Below are 25,615 nucleotides of genomic sequence, written 5' to 3'. Positions count from 1 at the left end.
TAGACTGTTGGGAATTCTCCCGAGAACCCTCTGGTTGACCAGGTAGTTGTAGTACAAAAGTTCTCGGTCGACCATATGGTCAACTGTTGACCCAGGAGGGTTTCGGTCGACCAGGACCTTTTGAACTATCAGTTTTAGTCGACCAGTTAGTCAAACTTTTGACCCCAGGGAGTTTCGGTTGACTAGGGCCTTTTGAACTACCTTTTCTAGTCGACTGAGTGGTCAAACTTTGACTCAAGGGAGTTTCGGTCGACTAGGGCGTTTTGAACTATCTTTGCTGGTCGACCGGGTGGTCAAACCTTGACCCAGGGTGTCACAGTCGACTAGGCCAAAATGAACTCGCATGGCTGGTCGACCAAAAGTGCATCATGTGTGCATTTCAATCCCGTATTGAAGCAAACAAGCCCTATTCAAGTGTCTAACAAATATATGTGAAAGTGTGAGTATCCTAGGGGCACTTGGGGTCCAATTTGAAGATACCGAAAAAGTTTTTTCGGTCGATCGAAAGGAAAACCCTAAGGTCTTTCTATGGTTATTTTTTGATTTGTATCTGGTTTGAGCTTACAAAATAAACCATGCATGTGATGTGTATGCTTATTACAAACCGAATACCCTAATTACTATTACAGACAAATTTCACTAAAAATTATTACAATTAAGAGCATGAGTTTGTCTTCAAGCTTTGAGCTTTCACGTGCCATTGATGATATGCTAATATGAACCTACACATAAACTAGATATTTATTAAATACAAGAGTATTTGTCATTATCAAAACCAAGAGGTGACCTATAAGGTCAACTTTCTTGTTTCTTCAAGTGTCATCAAGGAAGTTTGATTTGAACCTGCACAAACACTTGACAAACATGAAATATCAATATTTGTCATTATCAAAACCGAGTGTGACCTATAAAGTCAACACTATGGTCTTTTAGCTTTTTAACTTATCCCAAAAATCTAGCATCGATCAACCATTTGTAAACTTCGTTTTAGCCCTAATTTTTAACCCAAACCAATTAGTTATCTAAGAAATGAGTTTCTGTGTAAAGTGCTGATCTCTAGGGTCTGTCTTTGGTTGTTCTAAGCTATCCACTCACATCATGCATGCAATGCATTATTACAAACCAAAATATAAAAACAAATGCAATTATAATAGAAAGTGTACGTCTTCTTCTATCTTGCTCTTTAGTTCCATTGAATGCTCTAGCTTGATGTGAGCTTTAAGTTCCTACTGGTTTCCATTTTCTGGTGTCTTATGTCTATGCTAAAATAAAAATCTATTCAAGCACTAAATGCACATATAAGAAACTGGTAGTTTGTTAGCATCAAAATAGAGATCAGACTCAAAAAGTCAACAATCTCCCCCTTTTTGATAATGACAAACATCGAGGAGCAAAATGGGTTAAGCGTAAAAAGGCTCCCCCTAAGAATATGTATAAAATTAAATATAAGCAATATAGCTCATGCATATATACTAAAAAAAACATTTCAACTTATATGCATTCAGTTTTTAGCAGTAAGATGCAAATACATACATGCATGCAACGCAGATAATTACCCTATTTAAAATATTGCCCCTAAAAAAATTTACCCCATTTAGTTAAACATTTTGCTTACCCCATTTAGTTAAACAGTTTGCTTATTCCATTTAGTCAAACATTTTGCTCATATAAAAGTTCTCCTCCTCTTGGCATCAGCAAAAAGGACTAAGTATAAAGATTTTTCATTAAAAACAAACTTAACAAAAGAGAACTCCCTCTTTTTGAAAAATCTTTGCCCCCTTTTTAACGTTTATGCACAAAACATTCTTCCCTTTTTATTATATAATATTTTGGGCATTAAACAATTTTAAAGATATAACATTTAGGCACATAAGCAAGAAAGAAAACGTCACATATAAAATCATTTCTTGCCATAAGAATATAAATATATGTAAGCAAATATATATATATATATATATATATATATATATATATATATTCCCCTTATGATTATCAATAAATACTTTGGTTTATGCTTACTGAAAAAGAAACTTTAATTTAAAACTCAAGCAAGCATTATTTTTTAGGTTTATCATTTAAGCACAAATCACTAAGTATAACCAGAAAACACAACCACAATGATCCTAAAGATTTATCAATCACATGCAAGATCATATGACAAAATTAAAAACTATGTGACAAGTATTATATTTTCACGTAAGGTATTCAATAAACATAACGGTTAAGCACATGCCACAATAATTTCAAAACACATATAAGCCTAAAATACTGGTGAGCATAGTAACATAAGAGTTTAGTTTAAGATACTCTCCCTTTCAAATTGAATCCAAGCTTAGATGAAATAGACAACTTATACTTAATACGGATTAATTTCATTAAGTATGTCAAGTAGTATAAGCAATCATTTTTTTAGGTCTTTTAAAATGAATATACTGGATTAAGATTTATTCATTTTACCATTCGACTAATATTATCATTCTTATAGGTCACACATGCATCAGAAAATATATATTAAGGCATGAGATAAAGCACCTAACCAAGAACAGTCCATATCAAAACATAGATCTTTAGAAGCAGGATATGATGTTCAGGGTTCTTAGAAGAGCCTCGATATTCAAAAAGTAAAGCATGATGCATATGAATTCTTTATACTCTTTCTCTAGGGATGGAGCTAAGCTCCTCTAACTATTTGATGATTATGTTAGGATGAAATTTTGATATTTCTATTTAAGTTTTTACTCATCCTTTCAAAAATATTTTAACATTTTTATTATTATAATCATCTTTGTACATGGATTTTTTTCTGGGAAAATTCCACCAAAATTTTGGCAACATGCCGACTGTAAATTGAACATTTCCCAAATTTTTATGCACCAAGACCTGATAGATTCAAGCAATCAATTCAAAATAATTCAGTTTGAGCATGTGAGAACCTATTTCTACTACCAGCATGCAATACACAACATACTACATCAGTTATGCAGTTGGCGTTCCATACAAGCATGCACATAAATAAGTTTCTGCAACAGCCTTATAGATGACGTTCCATGCAACCTAGTATTATCAATCAGAATATTCAATAATAATTCACAATACTAGATAATCACAAATTACTATCCATCAAGATATAATATAAACAACAAACAACAGTGGATAGTTATGAGTTTAGTGTTGTGTTGCTTTTCATAAAGGCATATAATGAGAGCATTCAAAAGAGTCATGAAATTTTGAAAAGAAATGCTCCCCCTGAGTTATGCACTTATTCATTTTATGCCTTTTTCATCTCCAAATATTTTAGCCAAGGTTCCTAATATTTCCAATGGATTTAGACTTGGCATGAATGCTTTAGGCTTATCGGACCAAAAAGTCATAATGAATATTTATTAAGGTGATAAGCCAATGTCTGCCTCTTTTCTTATGATTTTCAATATGTGAGAGGCACGAGTTCAGATGACTTTTCATTTTTAAAATTCATTCATAGGTTTCTTGGTCATTTGCATTTCCATATATGTTGAAACTTATAGCAATTATATTAGCCATTTAAGTTTCAGAAAGATGAAGCTCTAAATTATTTGATTTAAAGTTTGAGAGTTTGTAAAGATAATTTAAAAACTCTTAACAATAAAATTATTATTGAGTTCAGAAGAGTATTTAGAATAAGTCGACATTTTCCAAGATATTTTTGTTCTTAGTAATCATGTCCAGATATGAGCAAAGAGCATCTAGGAGAGTATAAATTTTTGAATATAGCTCTTTGGATAGTGGTATGTATCCTTTAGATATAATTATAACTATGAAGCAAGGATATAGTTGGTGAGTAGAAGGGATGTCTTATGATGAACACTCTATATATATTAGTCATTTATGATCAATAGTGCTTTAAACCTGGAGTGATGACCGAATTTTGATTAATGAGATTAGGGTCAAAGATATATAGAATAGGATGGACCCCTAAAGTTCATCTCTATGCAATGGACAACAGTAGCTTAACTTAAGATGATTTATCTTTAAGCACGAGTTAAGCATTTGAAATTAATTACCTAACAAAGATGCTATGTTCATTTGGAAGTGGATTTTACTCTAACATACCATAGCCAATGTTTTTTTTTTTTAAATATTTTACCCAATCATTATGATATGTATGCATTAAGTTTATATTGGATATATTGTTTGAGATTCTAATAATCTTAGTATTCAATATAGTGTATAGTGAATGTATCTACTAAGAATTTTTATTTTAAGCACCAACCACTTCCCAAGACTACATTCATCACTACCCCCTAAACCTAATCCGAGGATCTAAGAAGGATTAAAACAATTTTGTACATTCTATTGGATCCCAATCTTCCTTTGGTCCTATGGGGTTTGCTTTCATGATTATCCATTTCATTTCTTTTTCTAAGCCTCCAGTACTTATGGATGAGCAAGTAGATAGAACGCGCCAATTCATTTTATAATGCAAGCAAGTTTTGAATAATTGTGAAAGATTGTGCTTGCATACTCTATTTTTACTAGATGAGGCATGAAAAAATTTATGACTATGGGATTTATAATTTGAACCCTTTTTGAAAACATTTCTCTTCTTAACTCTGAAGGGTTTGCTATGATTATTCTTTTCATTTTCAGTTTTGATTATAACTCTAGAATAATCATCTATTTCTTCCTCCAAGCAGAAAATTTTTAGTATCTTTTTTTCAAGGATGACATGATACTCTCTTAGATCTTTTAATTGTTTTACCAACCTTAGATTTTCATTTTTCAAAAATATTTTCTATTTAGACACCCTAACTAGAAGCGTATTCATTTTCATTAAAGTACATTCTAGTTCCTTGTTAAAGGGCGTGCCATTATCATTATATTTATTACATGATTCAACATCGGATATATCATAGTAATACTCAAATAAATCAATGCAAGCATTATAAATGATATCATCATAAAAAACAATAAATGATTCATCATATAGTTTATCACATGTTTTGGCACAGGAATCATCACAATAAACATCACATGAATTAATACATGCATTATCGTCAAAGCAGTCATTAGAGGCAACTGATGATTCAACATATGATATATCGCAAACTTCGGCATAAGAATCATCACATGCTTCATTTCATGGATTAGTAAATGAGGTAGGGTAAGATTCATATACCTCATCATCCACTAATACAATTGGCTCATGGTTAGCCACTACCGGATCATTTAGGCTTGGAGCATCTGAAGTGGCAATTTCCTTTTCTTGGGTCTCTCCATACTTCTTTTGAAGCTCACCCCAAATCTCCTATACACTACTACATGCCATAATCTTATGAAGAATATCAGTATCTAAAGCACAGTACAATAAATCCATGGCATGTGAATTTGCATGCATTAAATTAATATCATTTTTCTACTTGCATACAAATTCCTTTATCAATCATCTGTCAGACCCTCTAATCCATAGATTTTATAAATATGATCATTTGAATTTTCCAATGGATGTAATTGACACCACAAAATACAGGAGGCCTAGTAGGTAACTATCCCTTGCCGAATGGGGATACACCAAATCGATCCATTGCGATTTTTTTGCAAAAACATTTAAGTCTAGTGCAACGAGGCTTTGATACCAATTGTTGGCTTTGGTGTACTCCTAAGAGGGGGGTGAATTGGGTAATTAAAATTTTTTAGGTTGATTTTATTTCCAAAATCAGTAATTCCCAACCTAGGGTCTATCTAAACACATACCAATACCCCCAACATAATAATATTGAGCAGAGATATAAAACATGTTAGACGTCCCAGCCCGGGAGTATGTAGTCCAATGGAGGGTGAATGGACTCTTTTGCAGAATTACAAATTTTCTCTACAAAATAAAACACTTGGCAAGATGCAAGCAATTATATCACAATATATGAAATTTAAATCATACACAAGACAAATAATAAAGAGTATAGGAAGAGAAAATGAACACTGACATTTTTACGTTGTTTCGGCAACAAGCCTACATCCATGCCTTGAGACCAACTCAAAGATTCCACTATACGATCTCCTTTATAGGTGGAGAAGTCTTACAACTCGGGAACAAATCCCTACCCACTCACCAAGAGCCTCTTTGGTTCACAAAGAACCTTCACCAAATGGTCCACAAAGAACCTTATAAGAAGATGATGGAAATATAATATGATGATCCTCAAATGAGAAAATATTAAATACAAAGCAAACCTCACACTATCTCTCAAGTAATGAATCAAATACAATTAAAGAGCAAGAGAGAATGAACACTTGTCAATGAAGAATAACAATGCAAAGTGATAGGTGCTTAGGTTTTGGTGTAAAAAGATATTTTTCACTAAAAATGATCAAAAGTCTTCAAAACCATTTTAATACAAGTCTAATAGCTTGTATTTATAGTCCAAGAACCAAAGGAGCCGTTAACTAGCCGTTGGGAGTAAAAAAGATATTTTATTTGGTAAACTAGTCTTTTTCTACCCGTTAGCGTCATTCTTCCCGTTGGACTCGTCGACGAGCCCCTGCTCTCATTGACTAATCACACACTGCAACTTGTCGACAAATCCCCTGTGTTCATTGACTAGGTCCATGAATTAAAAAACGTCATCAACATGAAATTTGCAGAATTTTGTCTTAGCTTTCCAAGGACACCAACATCGTCCCATTTGGACTTTTCTAACAAATGTTCTACCCAAAATAATGAAAGGTGTTCAGGACTTTAGACTGCACTACGATAGTGATGATTGCTTTGTTTTTTCTTTTCAAAAGGTGTTTTAATGACTCAAAACATTCTTATCCAAAAGTATATGAAATATATTAAGTCTAATGAAGATTAAAATTTGTCCAAATGAATTTCCTTTTGAATATAAGATATCTTAATTAATAAAGCACGTTTGAAAACCCATTTTGATATCTTATATGCTTAGTATGTCCTTTTATAATTATACTTGACTTTCTTTGAACCTTTAGGACATAAAACTTGTTTTAACACAATCAAGACTAAGTATAAAAATGTTCTTAAAATTAAGATGTTAAAAACTTGTCCCTTTGAAAACATATTTGAGTTTTAGGATTCATTTGACAAACTCTTGTTTTAACTTAGAAAACTATGAATATTGAGTTTGTGACTTTAGTGCAATCTTATAAACTCATGTGTCCTAGTATGCATGTGCTTTGCTCAACTCTTACTCAGAAACCATGTAAAAACAAAACACAAGAGTTAAAAACTAAACCTACCACTCACACAACCCTTATTACAAATAATTCAATAATTATGAAACATTCGATTTTGCTTAGGTCATTCCGAGTATGTGTCCATTTTGATCTTTCCTTCTTGATGTCTAATTGGTCCGATCTTTATCTTTGATCCAATAACTCATGTACGAGTACCTGTACTAAACACGATCTGCAAAGATAGGAAAACACTAGGAATAACATATGGGTTAATATCATCAAAACACATTAAACAATGATGGTGCAGCCACTAAGGCTAACATTCTCCCCTTTCTGATGATGTCTAACCTATTACTAATTTAGTTAATCTTTACATATGTATTTATACTAATCATGGCTTGATATGTAAAGATTGGCTTATCTAGAACCACTAATGGGTTGCTATCATCAAAACAATGTAGTTAAGCTCACAGAGCCTCTAAGGCTAACAATATAGATGCAGCAGACTCAGTATTTTCAAATCATTCACAGTATTTAAAGCATGTGTTGGCCTTATAGGGCTTAACATCCTGTTTTGATGCTAACAAACAAGTAGAACTTAACATGATTTGTTTAGTGATGTCTTTTCAGGACTCAATAATGAATGCAAGGTTAAAGAATTCATCAAAGCTTGTACTTCAAAGAAGAATGATTATATCAAGCTTAAGGCATATATTAAAACTTGAAGATAATGAGAGCATTGATATTAAAGAAAAAGCTTCAAGAATGAAAGCTCAAGTGATCAACATAGAAAACTCAAAGATAAATAAAGCTCAAAATCTAAATTAATGATGAAAGATCAAGAGAGATAAAGAATTGAAAGCTCACATCAAATTCAGGATCATTGAAGCTCAGCAATAAAGAGAACTCAAAGCAAAGAAGAAGAGTCAAATGAGTCTTTAGGACAAGATTTGTAAGTACTTCAAGTATGAATTTTCATTTTGAAGCTCATTAGGCAAAGAGACTTAGAGACCTAATTTTTAAAGTCTTGGAACACATTTTTCATAGTTAAACAAGTTAATATTCCAAGATTAATTAAGCAAAGATGAGAGAGATAAAAAAAAAATTTTAAGAAGGAAAATCTGGTTGACAGACGACTGCCTATCTATGACAGTCAACTGGCATATTAAAGAACCTTAACTAAGTAGATAGAAACATGATAGACGATTGTAATGTACTTGACAGACGACTATCAGTGACAATTAAGATGATTGGGTATGTTTTGTCAGATGACTGTCATCCTTCGAAATGTTTTAAAAAACTGAGTTGTTCAGTAATAGACGACTGCCACCTTGATGATAGGCGACTACCACCTTATTGTTTGTGAAATTTGTATTTGAAATGCATGGACAGCTAACTGGCTCGCGACAAATTTCAAAATACTCAATGGATATATTTTAGAAATTTCAATCACTCGAGGCCCAAATTAATATAAAAATTGGACCCTACTCCAAGTAAACTTAGGGAACAAGTTAGATATCTTTCTACATCTATAAATACTCTCAAGTTACATTGATTTAAAAACCAAGAATTCAATTCAGAAATCAAACTCTCTCTCTCAAGCATTTGGAAATTCTAAAAGTTCTCTATTGCTCACATCTTGCATGAAGTTTACTAAAGTCTTGCTGATTCTTTCATTAATATTGTGCTTCAACTATCAATTCTTTCATGCATAGAAAGAATCATACAGTGAAAAATTTCTAGATCTTCAATCTGAATTTCATATTGTGAATTTTATTGAAGTATATAGTTTTGAACTATACTAATCAGCTCTTTGAGGAGTAAATTCTTTGTATACAAATATTTGATTTGTATCTTGTAGATTGACGATTCCAAGGATTGTTTGGAGCATTGGCTAAGCAAGGGGATATTGCTTAAAGAGGTGGGCTCAAGCCTTTTTGAAGGAGTGACCGAACGAGGGTACATCGTTTGGAGAGACGGGCTCTAGCCTACTGAAGGATTGTGTAAAGGTTTATTCCGTCTGGTAAAGAAACAGGTTTAGTGAATCCTTTGGTGGTTTGCCAAAGGCAAGGATGTAGGCTGGGTATAATCTAAACCTCATAAAAATCCTGGTCTCACTCTCTCTTTCCCTTACTCTTTATTTTAAGCACATTTAAATTGCGTGGATGGTTTAATTGGTAATCATACAAACTACATAATTTGGAAGTTAAATAAACTTAAGGTTCAATTTTGATTTGGGATTGCAGAAACCGAAAGGGAGTATATTGGTCGATCAAACTTTTTCAAAAATCTCAAAAGGAAGTACGTTGGTTGGTTAACACCTAAAGAAAAATTAACCAAGAGGTTATTTAAATTTTGAGTTGTTTGGGTTTTGAGTTGTGGATTGCATTGAAGAAACCATTTCATATATACAGGGTTTGATTCAAATTTATATACCTAGGACTGACAACAAAAGTTGAAAGTTGAATCTAACATATTGTGGTTAAATGGTTTAAAGTTTGATATTGATTGGAATGTGTTTATATTTCAAAGAGTGTTGAATCTTGCAAGCTTTCATGAATGTAATAGTACTACAGTTAACTTATACTTGGCAAATCAATTGGTTGTTTGTTTTCAAATTGTGATTGATTGGTTTGGCTGATTGATTACTTGGATGATTGAATGATTGTGTGGTTGTGGATTGAATTAAGATATAAGCTTTTGCTGAAAGTTTGAAAAATCAACAAGAAGTTAAGAATTCCTAAAAAGATTTAAAAGATAATTTTTAAACCCATTTCACCCCCCTCCCCTCTTGGGACTACACCTTGCTTTTCAATTGGTATCAGAGCGGGGTTATAGCAAATCTTAATTAGTAGCTATAAAAATATCCTAATGACTCACTTAGGCGTAGCTCCCTTTGGAGAGGGACAATCTTCAACTAGGCCACCAATCTTTTGTGGACATAACTATACCTTTTGGAAAAACAGAATGCAAATATATCTCCAACACATGAATTGGAAAACTTGGTAAGTTGTCATGGATGGGGACCTAATTCCCCTTAAATTAGTAGATGGAAAACAAGTTCCCAAAGAGAAAAAGGATATGATAGACTTAGACTATAGGATGCTGCAAGTTAATTCTAGTGCCATGAATGCTTTATATTGTGCTTTAGATGCTAATGAATTTAATAGAGTAATGACTTGCAAATCAGCTAAGAAAATATGGGACAAGCTAGAAGTTACTTATGAAGGCACTATGGACGTTAAGGATAATAGAATTTATATGCTTACTAGCGAATATGAAGTTTTTAAGATGAACCTATATGAATCCATAATTAATATGTTCACTAGGTTCACTCACATAATAAATTCCCTAAATGCCTTAGGAAAAACCTACACGACTTATGAGATGATGAGAAAAATTCTTAGAGGGCTGCCACCTATATGGGAACCAAAAGCCATTGCCATAACCGAAGAGAGAAATTTGAAAAATACCTCCTTAGATGAACTTATAGGTTCTCTCCTCACATACAAAATGGCAAAGAATGAAAGAAGTGGAAAAACAAAAGCCTAAGAATCAATAACCTTCAAAATTTCAAAAGAAAACTCTAGTAGTGAAGAATAAATGGATGAAGATGAAGTAGCCTTCATATCTAAGAAGCTAGAAAAAATTCTAAGAAGGAAGAACAAAATCAAAATGCACTTAAGTTGATTTTTCGGTGTCCTAAAAAAGACATAGAATGACCTTAGGTGTAACGATCCGAAAAATAATGGTATTTAAATAATAAGAGAGAGGAAAATGGTATTTCCAGTCTAGTAGTTCAGCCTACACTATACGAGAGGATTAAAGTAGCTCAGGACGATGATGCAGAGTTGGCAGAGGTGATGGCTAGAGTGCGGGATGGTCGGGGAGAGGAGTTCAGCATATCATATGACAGAATTCTGCGATTCCATACTAGGCTATGTGCTCCTACAGAAACTAAGATAAAGAGAACTATACTGGAGGAGGCTTACAGATCCTTATACACGGTCCATCCCGGCAGTACTAAAATGTACAGGGACCTACGAGAGTATTTCTGGTGGAGTGGAATGAAGAGGGAGATAGCTAAATTTGTTCAGCAATGCTTGATGTGTCAGCAGGTTAAAGCTGAGCACCAGAGACCGGCAGGACAATTGCAACCACTGTTCATTCTAGAATGGAAATGGGACCATATTACGATGGACTTCGTTACGGGGTTACCACCAGTACAACAGGGGGTGAATGCGATTTGGGTGGTTGTAGATCGTCTGATCAAAATCGCTCATTTCGTCTCTATTAAAATCAGTTATTCCATGGACAGAATGACAGAGATATATGTTTAGGAGATAGTTCGTGTTCATGGAGTACCAGTATCCATAGTCTCGGACCGAGATCCTCGATTTACTTCACGATTATGGAAAAGTTTTCAGGTGGCTATGGGTATGCAGTTAGCTTTTAGCACTGCTTTTTCATCCCAGATAGATGGTCAAACTGAGAGGACGATTCAGACACTAGAGGATATGCTTCGTGCTTGTGTGCTTGATTTTGGAGTGAGTTGGATTCAGTTTATGTCGTTAGTTGAGTTTGCTTACAATAATAGCTATCAGGCTTGTATTGACATGGCTCCATATGAGGCATTGTATGGTGGGAGATGTCATTCTCCTCTCTTCTGGGATGAAGTAGGCAAAAGACAAATATTGGGTCCAGAGATAGTATAGCAGGCTAGTGACAAGATTCGACTAATTAAAGAAAGAATTAGTTCAACACAGAGTCAACAGAAAAGCTATGCAGACACTTGCCGTCGGAAGTTAGAATTTGATGTGAGAGATCAAGTATTTTTGAAGATAGCTCATCTGAAAGGAGTTATGAGGTTTGGAAAGATGGGCAAGTTGAGCCCTAGGTATATTGGCCCTTTTGAGATACTTGAGAGAATAAGGTCATTTGCCTATAGGCTAGCTTTGCCACTAGCTTTGGCTCAAATTCATAACGTGTTTCATGTTGCCATGTTAAGAAAATACGTCTCAGACCCGTCTCACATAATCAGTTATGCAAAGATAGAGCTAAAAGATTCATTAGTTCATGAAGAAACACCAGTACAAATTTTAGATAGAAAGACACAAGTATTGCGCACCAAAGAAATTCAATTAGTAAAATTTTTGTGGAGGAATCACACTATAGAAGAAGCTTCTTAGGAACTTGAGGAACATATCAGACAGAGATACCTGCAGTTGTTCCAAGAGGTATAGAAGTACTCAGGTAAAGTATAATAGTTAGATAAGTTTCTTTTGCAGGTACATGTATTGATTTTAGTTAGTAGATAGTTTTTAGTTTTATATGTGTAATTTCCCAGAACATAAATGTAACCACGGTATTCCTTCGCCACAAGTGAGGGCAAGTAATAAAATAAGTAGACCATTTGCCTTTATGGGATGATAGATGGAGATACAGATAGTAAATTTCGAGGACGAAATTTTATAAAGAGGGGAGAATGTAACGACTTGAAAAATAATGGTATTTAAATAATAAGAGAGAGGGAAATGGAAACATAAACAGAAGGAGGTAGTAGGCTTTCTCAACGAAACTACGACTCGTCGATGAGAAGATACCGAGATGGGTTTTTGGGATAGACTGAAATTTGTGGACAACATTATTGAAGAACTCGTCGACGAGGTGACATGTCTCGTTGGGGAATCCGACTCTATAAATAGTGAAAACCTGGATTTCTTTTAAGAAAAATCAGCGCAAAACCCTTCTTTCTCTCTCTCTCTCTCCTACGACTTCCTCCCCTTCTCTCTTCGATTTTGGGCCCATTTTACGCCGGATCGACGATCTGAAGCCACCACGACGCTCCTGACGAAATTCTCTGCAAGTCTGCTAGAGCTGATCATTGGTGGAGTTGGTTTGGATCTCGTCTCAATCTCAACGTAAGGCATTTTATTCAATATTTTCCTTTCCCTCAATTATAAGAAATACAATACACGAAGAAATACTAATATTTTGTTCTGAGAGATTTGATTTTCAGGGTGTTGAGTGGAGAACTCTGCGAGTATAGGGCCAAAATTTAGTAGGGGTTTTTTAGCGTTAAAGTAAGGGAAATATGCTATGTTAGGAATTTTTATAATGTTATCAAAGACTTTACACATATGTACATACGAGTTTATTTCCCAGTTTTACAAAATATGAGTTTTAAACACTCGTGTGGCCTGAGTAGATATTTATGTGATGAAGAATTTATATAGTTTTTGCAGTATATCATACTATACTGATTACACAAAATAGATAGTATATTATGGATATTTTATCCAAAACAGTATACCACAGTTTTACTCAGATTAGTATGTTATAGTTTTATATAGATCAGAATATCATAGATATTGATCCAAATTAGTATATTACAGCTTTACTCAGATCAGTATATATTACAGCTTTATACAGAACAATATATACAGTGTTTATAGTATGTTATGTTTCCTATTACCATAACATACAAAGTATGCAGATAGAGTATATAGACAGAGTATATATACAGATATACAAAGATAGTATCAAGATGCTACAGATATAGTATATAGAGATTACAATATTTACAGTACAGAAAGATAGCGTTATGGTAATTTTGGAAACATGATGAAAACAATAAAATATATATATATATAGTATCAGATCCCCGAGGAAAGAATACAGACAGATACAGATAAAGAATATAGAGCACGATACCGTTGCTATATACAGATAGAGTGCAACCACATATCTCAGATAGTATGTGGGTACCGTCGACCTTTCTTGGAGAGTATGCAGCTCTCAGTTCATTTGGTGGAGGGGGCCGGTTTGATGAGGTAGTAGCCAATCCCGAGCCTAGGAGTGGATGCAATTTGGCTGGACTGAGATAGTGTAGAGTATATTGACTTATCTGGAGGGCCGACCAGATTAAGTCCCGCCTACGGGCTGCACAACCCTATTATGAGGGGTCAAATCATGACATACAGAGTTCTAAGGATAAAACACAGTTATGTATATGTATACAGCTTTACAGTATATAATGAGTATAGTATGATATTAGCAGTATGAAAAGTAGAAAGCACAGATGACACTGTTATATTTTAAATTGTGAAAAGGAAGATATGCTTTACAGATTTATTATTGTACTACAGTTCAGTTGTTATTTAAACAATATTCTTAACTTAGTTGTCACACACTAGTAATAACATATTTCCACTTACTGAGCATCGACTCACCTTATGACTTTAACATTTTTCAGGTGAGCCAGCTGAGCGAGCAGATCAGGCTCGCGGATATAGAGTATATTGATTACCCTAGTTTAGAGGGTAAGTTTGTGTAGGGTTTTGTATTTTGGGACATATATTTTGGAGAGAGATGTATTATATAGTTATGGTATAGAAATACAGATTTCTAGTATTGTATGATGTGTATGGATGTATGGATTACGTTTTCGTTGCATAGGTATGATTTTATATTCAGATTCACGCCGGTGCCTTCTGAGGCTCGAGTTCCATAGCAGGGGCTATCAGAACAGTTAATATATATATATATATATATAAATAGATAAATAAATAAATAAATAAATAAATAAATAAATAGGTCATTACACTAGGACACTCATACATGCACATATATATATATGGTCATATGGAAAGGGCGATTACATAATTAAATAGAACCGAAATGCACTTAAGTTGCATGCTTAGTTGATCGAATTGCACAAGTACAAAATCTCTCAATCGACCAAACCGGTGACCAGGTCAATGGTTTGACCACTGCCCGGTCAACCGAACACAGCCAGTTCATTCCCTCCTAGTCGACCAAACTTCCCACCAAAGTCAACATTTGACTATATGGTCGACCGAACCCAATTCTTAAGCCAACTACATGGTTGACCGTACCCACACAAGGAGAATCCAACGCTATAGTCGACTGAACTACTTAATTCAAAACCTCCCGATCGACCAAACCACGTAGTAAAGAAAAATCCCCTTGGAACCCTGGTATCCGGTCGATCGAACTTCTAGTTCAATTTATGCCTGGTCCACAAAACTTGCACAACTCAGTCAACTGAACCTACCTTCGATCGACCGGTGCTCTCGGGTTGCCCTAATATTTTTACTGTGCTTAAAATATTTAAACGGGATTAATTGTATTAAAATGTATTTGTATAATAATTCCATATGTGTCCTGAATGGTTATAATTTTGGGGAACTCTATATATACCCCTTCATTTGCAAAAATTAGCAAGAGATTAGCAAAACAATTAGTAAATTTTCTTTGATTTTCAAAAGCTCTATTTCTCAAATTCAAGCTTCATTTCTTCATTCTTACTCATCCTCATTGCAAACCTTACTAAGTAAGAGTGCTATTGTGAGTTTCTAGTTAAGCTTACACTCTCGTTAGTTCTAATTGATTGATATATATTTTATCCTAGAGTAAGCTTGAGTTTTTCTAGGAGACTTCATAAATAAGTCTTCCGTAGGAAAACTTCGTAGAGCTTGTGAGTTTTGCATCATCATTACAATACTCAAGAGTTTGTATTGATTTTTTTTGTGAAATAAATTTTACGAACCGTTTTCAAATATCTAGTGTACTTATTTTTGAGAAAAATAATTTTGGGATATTTGCTTGCGAAGATCTTTGTTATTGTTCCTTTTGATTGATTATATCATTTTGACACAAAGATCAAATAATTTTTACAAATTGATTTCAAATATCTCATGTGATTTACTTTGAGAAATATTTTGTTGAGATAATTGTGCATATACAAAAAGATCTTTGTTGAAATATCTTTTGATTGATTTTATCTTATTGAACATGAAGATCAAATCATTTATAAATTAAATTTGAATATCTCTTGAGGTTTATATTTGTATAAAAATATTTGTTGAGATATTTAAAGTGTGCTAAGGATCTTTGTTTGTGCATTGCGATTGAAATCATTATTTGACACAAAGATCATATCATTTACACTCTCATGCACTGATTGCAATATTTGCATAATTATTTGAGAGTAGATACTTAGACTACACTGAACTTATCAAATCCTATCTTTTGGCAGTGTATTGATTATACTATGCATATTGGGTACATATGTGCTTTACATGAAAGCATAATCACTATATCATTTGATTGAGAAATTACTATTGTATCTCCAGGCGTGGCCTAAGGGGGCGGTACTAATCCAACCCGGGAAGGACTGTGTAGGTTGAGGTCAGCCTTGTGTTAATTGACCTGATTGTAAAGGTTGAGGTCAACCATGTGCTTATTGACTTGGTTGTTTAGGTGACGCTCCACCCATTAAGTGAACCTATAATGGTAATCTTTGTGCTTGTTAGCCAAGGGCGGGATGTAGGCAATTTGACCAAACCTCGATAACATTTCTGGGTGTCGTCTCCTTTATTGCTTTATTTTGCATGCTTGGTTAAATTTCTATTACAGTTTAAATTCCGTTATATATTTACATTGATTTATTTTACATGCACTAGATTGACCTTAGGCTTGTGTAGTACTATTGTTAGTGGATTGGCTTAGGGGATAAAATTTTTAAATACCAATTCACTCCCCCTCTTGGGATTGCACCAAAGCTAACACAAATGAACTTGCAAAATAGTATGTGTGAGTGTAAGCACAATTGCAATAAGACTTTCCTAGCATAAGTTATATGTGCTTAAGTCTTTCAAAAATAACTAATATAAATTTTCTCCCAATGATATTTATCAATAAAATAATGGGAGATCCAAGTAGCAAACTCTCAAAAATAAATTTTCACAAACAGAGAACAAGTGAGAGTATAAGCTTTGAATGAAGAAAATAAATGCCCAAAGATTTAAGAGCTCTCTTTCAAAATGATTTTTCAAAGATATGTAAAAGAGAGAGAGGAAGTATGAGTAGTATACTTTGAAAAAGATTGAAAGAATATGACCAAAATGAATATAAAAATTTGGGAGAAAATTTTCTTAATGAGTTTTCTAATTTTAGTCTAATTAAGACAAATGAAGGGGTATATATAGACTTGGGGAAAAATATGACCCTTGGGAACACGAAGGTCATTTTAGAAAAAGATTAATGATGTTTAATTAAAATTAACCTCATTTAAAGTCGGTAAAAAATTGGGTAACCCGAGAGGGTCGGTGGACCTTGGTGCCCAGTTTAGTCAATCGGGGATAATTTGAACTACGAGTACGGTGGACAAAACTTAAGGCGATTTTTGATCTTTGCGGTTTCGTCGACCAAGGTCTTTTGAATTTGAAGGTTCGGTCAACCAGACCATTGGGACATCCCCAGAGGTGGTTTGGTCGACTAGAGCATTGCAGCTCATTTCTAGTTGGTCGATCGAAGAGTCAACTTATTGACCTTAAGGAGGTTCGGTCGACCAAGGTGTTGAAGTACATTACTGGTCGGTCAACCAACTGGTCAAACTTTTGACCTTTGAGAACTTTGGTCGACTGAAATTCTCTGTGTGTTGGGGTTCGGTCAACCAAACACACCAAACTTGTGCAATTCAACCCTATTCTTCTTATGCAATCGCCCCTATTCACATGATAATTGATTCTAAGATTATGGGGACTTTTCATGTGATAATTTGGAACCTAAAGTCAGTCTATGGTCTTTTAGCTTTTTAATTTGTCCCAAAAATCTAGTGTATGTCGACCGTTTGTAAACTTCATTTTAACCCTAATCTTTAATCTAAATTAGTTAGTTATCTAAGAAATAAGTTTCTACATAAAGTGCTGCTCTTTAGGGTCTGTATTTGGTCGTTCTAAGCTATCCATTCACATCATGCATGCAATGCTTTGTTACAAACCAAAATATAAAAACAAATGCAATTACAATAGAAAGTGTACGTCTTCTTCTATCTTGCTTTTTAGTTCCATGGAATGCTCCAGATTGACGTAAGCTTTGAGTTCCTGCTGGCTTCCATTTTTCGGTATCTTATGTCTGTGTTGAAATGAAAATCTGTTCACGCACTACATGCACACATAAGACACTGAGAATTTGTCAACATCAAAATATAGATCGGACTCAAAAAGTCAACACACAATTTATATAACATAATCAAAATTGGGTGTGATTTAGGAACATCTAATAGACCCCCAAAAGAGGGGATCTCATTAGAAAACCCCCCCTTTGAGCTAATATAGGTGATATCTAAAAAATAGTTATTGCCTTTTTTATAATCATAGGTACATGCCACACAAAAATCAAGAAAATTATCCAAGGGTATATTATTTTTTTAACATTCTTGGGTTTTTTCAAAATCTTTTCGGAGTTTTTCTAGCCATTTTTAACATTTTTTTAAAACAAACTTCCAAGACTTTTGAAAGGTTTTTTTTTTACATAAATAAAAAAATACGAATATGGAACATATAATAAAATATAAGCATAATAATACTAAGTACAAAATGCCACAATACATAAGAATAACGATAAAATAAAATACCACAATACATAATAATCATAATAATAATATAAACAAAATAATAAACTAAAATAATGAAATACCACAATGCATAATAATATGGATAAACATAATAATAATATAAACATAAAAATAAACATAACAATAGACTAAAATACTAAAATACCACATAAAGATAAAATAAAATACCACAATACATAATATATTATCATAATAATAATATAAACATATTAATAAACTAAAATACTAAAATACCACAATACATAATGATAAAGATCAACATAATAATAAAGATAAACTACATATAAATAAGTGTCATTTAAACAAAAATAAGCATAGTTGAATACAAAAAATAAGAACTACACAAATATCAATGGAATTAAAAAGAACAAATATAGGAAACCATAACATGAATAAAAAACACATGCATTAAACAAAACAAATAAAGAACCAAACAAACATTAGACAACCATAACAAATAAAATAAAAAATACAAGCATAAGCATAAAGTAAAACTTTATCAGACAAACAAATATAGAACACAATATGCATCAAAATATACCAAAAAAAAACTACCTGCGGGGAGGGAGAAGAAGAGAGATGATGTGCGTAGGGGGGCTGCTGCATGAGGAAAGGGACTGCTGCATGAGGAAAAAGAGGGAGAGGAAGAAGGCAGTGTGGAGAGGAAGAGAGGTGCTGCGCGTGAGAGGGGAGGGGGGGTGGTTGGCGCTGCCCCTTCTCCTTATATTTATTTTTTGCAGACAAGCTACTCACACACCAGCTTGGCGGAATGGTGCTTGTTGCCTTCTGCTCACTTGTGCATGGCTACCCTTAATTTTCTCTTCTTTGCTACTGCCTGGTCCCTTTTTATAGGCTCAAGATGCTGGGGTGGCTTCAAAAATTCTCCAAGGAATCCTTATTTCTTCACCAGGCTGCCGCATGGTTCCAATTGCGTATATATTTAAGTTGGGTCCAGCCCACTTCAATTCCTCCTTTCTAGTTGCATGGCCCATGCAATGTCTCTATTGGCTGCATGCTCACGGCTCATTTTCCTTCCTTACCGAATGGCTTGCATGGATTTCCAAAAAAATAAATACTCTGGGTAGAAAAAGAAAGGTCCAGGGGCAAAAATGGGTGAACCTAATTTCCAAAAACAAAATGACTCAATTTCGAAAGGGCTCAATTTTAAAATAACTCCGACTCAGCTTTAGAATAATAGGGACTCCATTTTAAAATGATTAGAACTCAATTTCAAAATAACAAGGCCTCAATTTTTAAAAAATAAGGACTTAATTTTAAAATAATAGGGATTCAACTTCAGAATAACAAGGACCCAATTTTAAAATAACTAGGATTTGATTTTAAATTAACAAGGGCCCGATTTTAAAATAATAGGGACTCAATTTTAAAATAATAGGGATTTGATTTTAAAATAAAATGGACTCAACCTTAGAATAATAGGGACTCAATTTTGAAATAATAGGGATTTGATTTTAAAATATTAGGGACTCAACTTTAGAATAACAGAGACTCAATTTTACATGGATTTGATTTTAAACACGAACTTAATTTCAAAATAAATAGGACTCAATCACAATGACTCAATAAAACAGATTTAATAACAAGACTCAATAAAAAGGTTAAAATGACTCAATTGGATTTTTCAAAAAGGATTCTCAAATTTCTGGAATACCAAGTCTACCCATTTTTACATAAATTGCCATGTTACTACGAAGGGTCCGCTCACCGAGAGGAAAATAGAGGTTCGATTAAAATTGGAGTGTCTACATCTGCCACTATTTATAAGTTTCGTTGTTTTAAGGTAAGAGTAGGACTTTTCCTAAGCATATACTTCTTGCTATTGACACTTAGGCATATGAAAGAGTAAGTAGGACAACATAGCAATGTTGGCACACTTCTCTGGAAGATTAGTATTTAGTAAACTTTTCAGGGATGTTACTACTCGGATTTTGGAACAATGCCGCATGCCTCCAAATCATCAAGGAAAACTTGGATGAGATCATTTTGAAAATGATCAACTTGGATGAGACTATTCCAAAAATAGTCAATTTGGATGGTGTTGACTTTTTGAGTCCAATCCATATTTTTATAATGATAAAGTATAAGTATCTTATGTGTCTATTTACATTAAAAGAAAAATGATTTTTAGTGACGAAAGTATTACTGACGAATTGAATTTCGTTACTAAAATTGCACTATTAGTGACGATTTTGATAACCGTTACTAATAGTGCACGTCACTAATAATTAAAGTATTAGTGACGATTTTGACAACCGTTACTAATAGTGCACTTTTAGTGACGAAATTCAACTCGTCATTGATACTTTTGTTACTAAAACTCAGTTTCCCTATGTAAACCATCGCGACAAACCACTTTTCGTGCATAAACTATTTCGGAAAAATATTAGTGACGATTTCAATGCATCACTAAAAGTCTCTTATTAGTAACGATTTATAAACCGTCACTAATAGTCATTTACAATAGAAATAGTTAGTATTAGTGATGGTTTATAAACCATCACTAATAATTTTATTTATTTAAAAAATATATATAAATAGTTTATTTAATTATATTAGCGACGGTTTATGAAATCCGTCAGTAAAAGGTTTTTAATTAAAAAACATAAAAATAATTTAGTTAAGAATATTAATGATGATTTGAAAAATTCGTCATTAACAATAAGGTATTAGTGAATTTGTCATTAATAGTATTTTTATTTAAGAAATATAAAAATAATTTAGTTAAAAATATTAGTGAGAGTTTAACAAATTTATCACTAATAATATGATATTAGTAACGGTTCAAAGATTTATCACTAATAATATTTTTATTTAAAAAATATAAAAATAATTTAATTAAAAATATTAATAAGAATTTGATAAATACATTACTAATAATAAAGTATTAGTAATGGTTTAAGGATTTGTTATTAATAGTGTTCTTATTTGTGTTCTTATTTAGAAAGTATAAAGGAAATTAGTTAAGAACATTACAGACCTGCCTCTCCCTCCTTTCTTCTTTTCGGCTTGTGCACTTCCTCTCTAGCCATCCCCGGTGGCCATGGCTCCGCCTCACTACCAGCTCTGGCCGCACAATCAAAAACAGCCCAATCCTTTCAGGTAAAAGCAAGAAAGCTAAATTATTACTTTGAAAACCCTAATATTCAATCTAGTCCTTTTTCTTTTTTCCTTTCTTTCAGAAATTTATGCACAATAGGCAGTCAGATTTCGGCGCCCTCTCGCACATTCCAGCCCTACCGACAACCTAGATCAGTCTCATCATCCTCCATACATTCCTCATTGTAATAAATGATTTACATTTCACCAGTTGGCGATGGGAGCGGCGATTGCCAATTGAATAGCTGCTATTTGGAGCCGAAGAGGAGAAAGCTGGAGGAACGGGAGTTTTTGGAGAATAATTCCCAGATATCATTCATTGATTTTCTGGGAGTGCAAGTAGTCTCAACTGGGTTGGGCCTTTCCCTAGACAATAGCCTTCTGGCTTCAACCAGCGACTCACCTGTCCTCGCTCTTATTGATGACGACATTGATCGTGAGCTACAACGGCAGGACGCTGAGATTGATGCATTTCTCAAACTTCAGGTTTTATTTTCTCTTGCAAAGATTGTAATTTATTTGTTAATTTACTATTTATTTTTTTATTAATGTATGCCCCAATGCCTATTCGGATTTAATGTTGCATTAACACCAATTCTTGTGATACCTCAGCAAATGACTAAGTGAAGCGTCAAGAACAAAGTGCTCTGGGTACTTGCTTGGGAGTTTATCTATATGATTTTTTCACGACTAAAGATGGATGTGTTGTTTGAATGTTGACCTGTTATCAAGAGTCTCTAAGTAGAAGATTGTTCAAGTCAGAGTTATTGTGTTTAAATAAATCCAAAACCATTTGGCTTATAAATTTTTCTGAGCATCAAATTTAGAAAGATTATGAAAACTAAGCAGAGTGATGGTTTGCATCATTTAGGGCCTGTTCACTTGTGAATATATTTTTTTTTACCTTTTTCATTTTCAGTTTTCCAAAAAATTACAAAAATGCCAACTTGTTTTCTAGTTCTCTAACAAGTGAACATGCCCCTTAATTAAAACTAAAAATAAAAATTGAAGCTGTTTTCCACAAGATGCCCTTAATTTATTCCTGTTTTTTCAGAAAATTACTTACAAAGCTGATATATTAGAGGAGATATTTCCAGATGAGTTTTGGGCTTTTATAAAAATAATCTTGTCTGGTTTTGTTGAAAAGCTATTGTTGAGAGAACTGTTTTCATGGATGCCATGGGGTGGATTGAACTGACAGCCCTTCTTCATTCTTGGAGATCCCATTTTCCACACCAAACACGAGCTTTCATTTTTAGCGACATCCTAATTATAGTTATTAAATTATTACTCTGCATAAGCATTTTTGTTTTTCATAGAACTTCTAATGATGTATTTGTGCTCTCCATGATTACTTTTCTGGCCTTATGGTCTCAGTAAATATAGTCTTAGGTTAATGTCTTAAGTTGCCCATCCTGCGTACATGTTGGGAGAGATTCTATGCAGGGGTCACTGGATTGAAATTATTATTACATTGTCATGTATCTCTGATTCTAAGCATTTTAGTTGGCATATTGTTATTAATTTAGTTTGCAAATAGTTCGCATATTGTTGTTTTTGTCTGTTGTTACTTGGAATTTTCTTGAATGAGCAAACTATCAACCAAATTATCCCCATAATTAAAACCACTTGCAATTTTATTGAATGAGCAAACTGTGAATTGAAGTATCTGTAGAATCTGCCAGTCTCAAGGATATGCAGTGTCATTCACTGTTATATACTTCCCCCTTTTTGGATTTAGAACTGTAAGAAATAAATGTTTGAAAGTTTAATGTGATTGAACTTGAACCTTCTAGCTAAAGCTTCCTATATGCAGTTTATTGTGTCTCTCACATTTGAAGTGTCTTGCACAATTTCATAAACTCATTGCATGATTTTAGTTCAATGGCCTTAGGTGTTAGGCATCAAGGAAATACTGGTCACAGTGAAACATAATTTTTCAATGTGCTTTCTGAATCTTTGCACACTAACTCGTGATTTTTCATGCAATCCATCAAGTATGGGCACGGATACTGGACACAGGTAGGAAACAAAATGATAGATATATGATGGTTAGTAAAATATACACTTACCCACTTGCTTTTTTTTTTTTTTTACCATTTATAGAACATTGCATATTAAAAAATTATCCAACATAAGTGTATATTCTCCATGCTCCTTCTCATCCCAAAAATTCTCAGGATCATTTCTTTCATTGTGAATGTAGTCTAGCTTATGAAAATTTCCTATTTGAAATAGCCACATTGTGGTTATTCTTTCTTTATAATTATGAAAATTCATCAAATAAGATAGAAGTGTCTATTATTGATAGTTATCGAATGTGAAGGTGCTTCAGATCAGAAGCACCACCTGCAAAATAGTTTGCAGACTTCCTAGCTTGTTTTTTTTTTTCCTTTTTCAGTAGTCTCAAAATTCTATATTTAAATTAAGCCCCTCCTCCCTTCTTTACACTCCTTTATCATGCAGTGGTAATTGATATTTTCTATTCTTACTCATACAGTATTTGTTGTAAGGTCTTTTGGCAATTTGTTTGTTTTATTTATTTATTTTTCATTTTCTAACCAATTTTTTCAGGCCCTCGAAGTCGTCATAACTCACATGATTACCAGGTGTGAAGCTCTCTTATTGGTCTTTCTTTTAAATAAATTACCTATTCATGGGCAATCACATTTTGAACATCCTAGATAGTAATTGTTTTTTTCTCCCTCTCTAGATTGATAGTTATGCATTCTTATATTTTATGAAGGCAGGTTGCAAAGGTTTTTGATACTGTGTCTTTCATTTTCAACGATTTGTGCAGGTTATTTGGCAAGATAACGTTGATCCTGAGAACATGACATATGAGGTTCAATACATAAAATTGTTTTTTTTTAAATATAGCTTTACACATGCACACAAACACAATTGTGTTTCTGAGAGTACTGCATTAATAACTTTAGTAATCATGAAAAATGATAAATTATAAGTGCTTCATGAAAAATCATAAATTATAAGTGCTTCTGCTTTTTGATTTGGGGAATTTCAACCATTGTGCATTTTGAATTTTTTTACAAAGTGGCAATTGGGCATAATATTCTTTAATATTTAGGGATAGATTTATCAAACATAGTGAAAAAAAGGTGGAATATGATATATGTGTCATATCTTATATTTAAGTAAGATGGGAACTAATTTTTGATTGAAATATCTTTTGTGAAAAAAAAAAGGCAAAATAGGTGATTAATTCATAGCAGTAGAGAAATTGAGGAATTTTAAGTCAGTCTTGAATAAGCAGCATGTAGGAGACAGAAAAGTAATGCTTTGCTATTGGGAAGCAAATGTTAATAAAATTTGAGAAAGTAATTTTTGGAAAAATATTGACTGCTTGGTTAGGATTGAAGGGGTGGAGAGTTTCAAGACGGTGGGTGAACTTTCATGTTGAATAATTTTGAAGAGGGGCTTTTTGTTGTGGATCCTAATTGGGAACAAAAAAACAGGTCGAAGTAGGTTAGGGAAGGGGATTGCATTTCAAAGTTTTTTATGTGTCTGTGTTGATGGCAGAGGAGGAAGAGTTTAATTGAAGTTCGTAGAATTGTAGGACGGAGGCTGTAAAGATTATGGTGCAGTTCTGTTTTTGCTGCAATGTACCAATTTTTAAAGGGCAATTCATGACTTTGCAGTTGCTTAAGAGAGGATATTTTTTAGGGCAAAAGACACTGACTTTTTCTGAAATTTGACAAAAAAACAAGGACCTTCCTTAAGATTCAAAAATCTCAGAGAACTCCTTTTGGACAACTATAGTTTTCATATGACTTGTCTTTTTTTTTCCCCCCCTCCAAATATAGGGGAGGTCTATGCCTTTTTCCTAAATCTTAGTGGAAATCTATGGAATTTTTCAAACCTCTTGAG

The 25,615-nt window shown here is 33.4% G+C and overlaps 1 protein-coding gene across 1 annotated transcript in view; it reads left to right on the top strand.

Moving 5' to 3' along the window:
- The window catches only part of LOC131147560 (uncharacterized), a 40,583-nt gene that overhangs the window by 6,972 nt on the left and 7,996 nt on the right, over positions 1 to 25,615 (top strand). The window contains exons 2-5 of the mRNA XM_058097062.1: positions 21,607 to 21,730; positions 21,939 to 22,213; positions 24,302 to 24,336; positions 24,528 to 24,572. Of these exons, the coding sequence (XP_057953045.1) occupies positions 21,607 to 21,730; positions 21,939 to 22,213; positions 24,302 to 24,336; positions 24,528 to 24,564 (471 nt within the window). The 3' untranslated portion in view covers positions 24,565 to 24,572. The remainder of the gene's footprint in view (positions 1 to 21,606; positions 21,731 to 21,938; positions 22,214 to 24,301; positions 24,337 to 24,527; positions 24,573 to 25,615) is intronic.

The sequence above is a fragment of the Malania oleifera genome, chromosome 1 (genome assembly GCF_029873635.1).
Source record: "Malania oleifera isolate guangnan ecotype guangnan chromosome 1, ASM2987363v1, whole genome shotgun sequence".
NCBI classification, from domain to species: domain Eukaryota; kingdom Viridiplantae; phylum Streptophyta; class Magnoliopsida; order Santalales; family Ximeniaceae; genus Malania; species Malania oleifera.
This window is presented reverse-complemented; position numbering and strand designations above follow the sequence as displayed.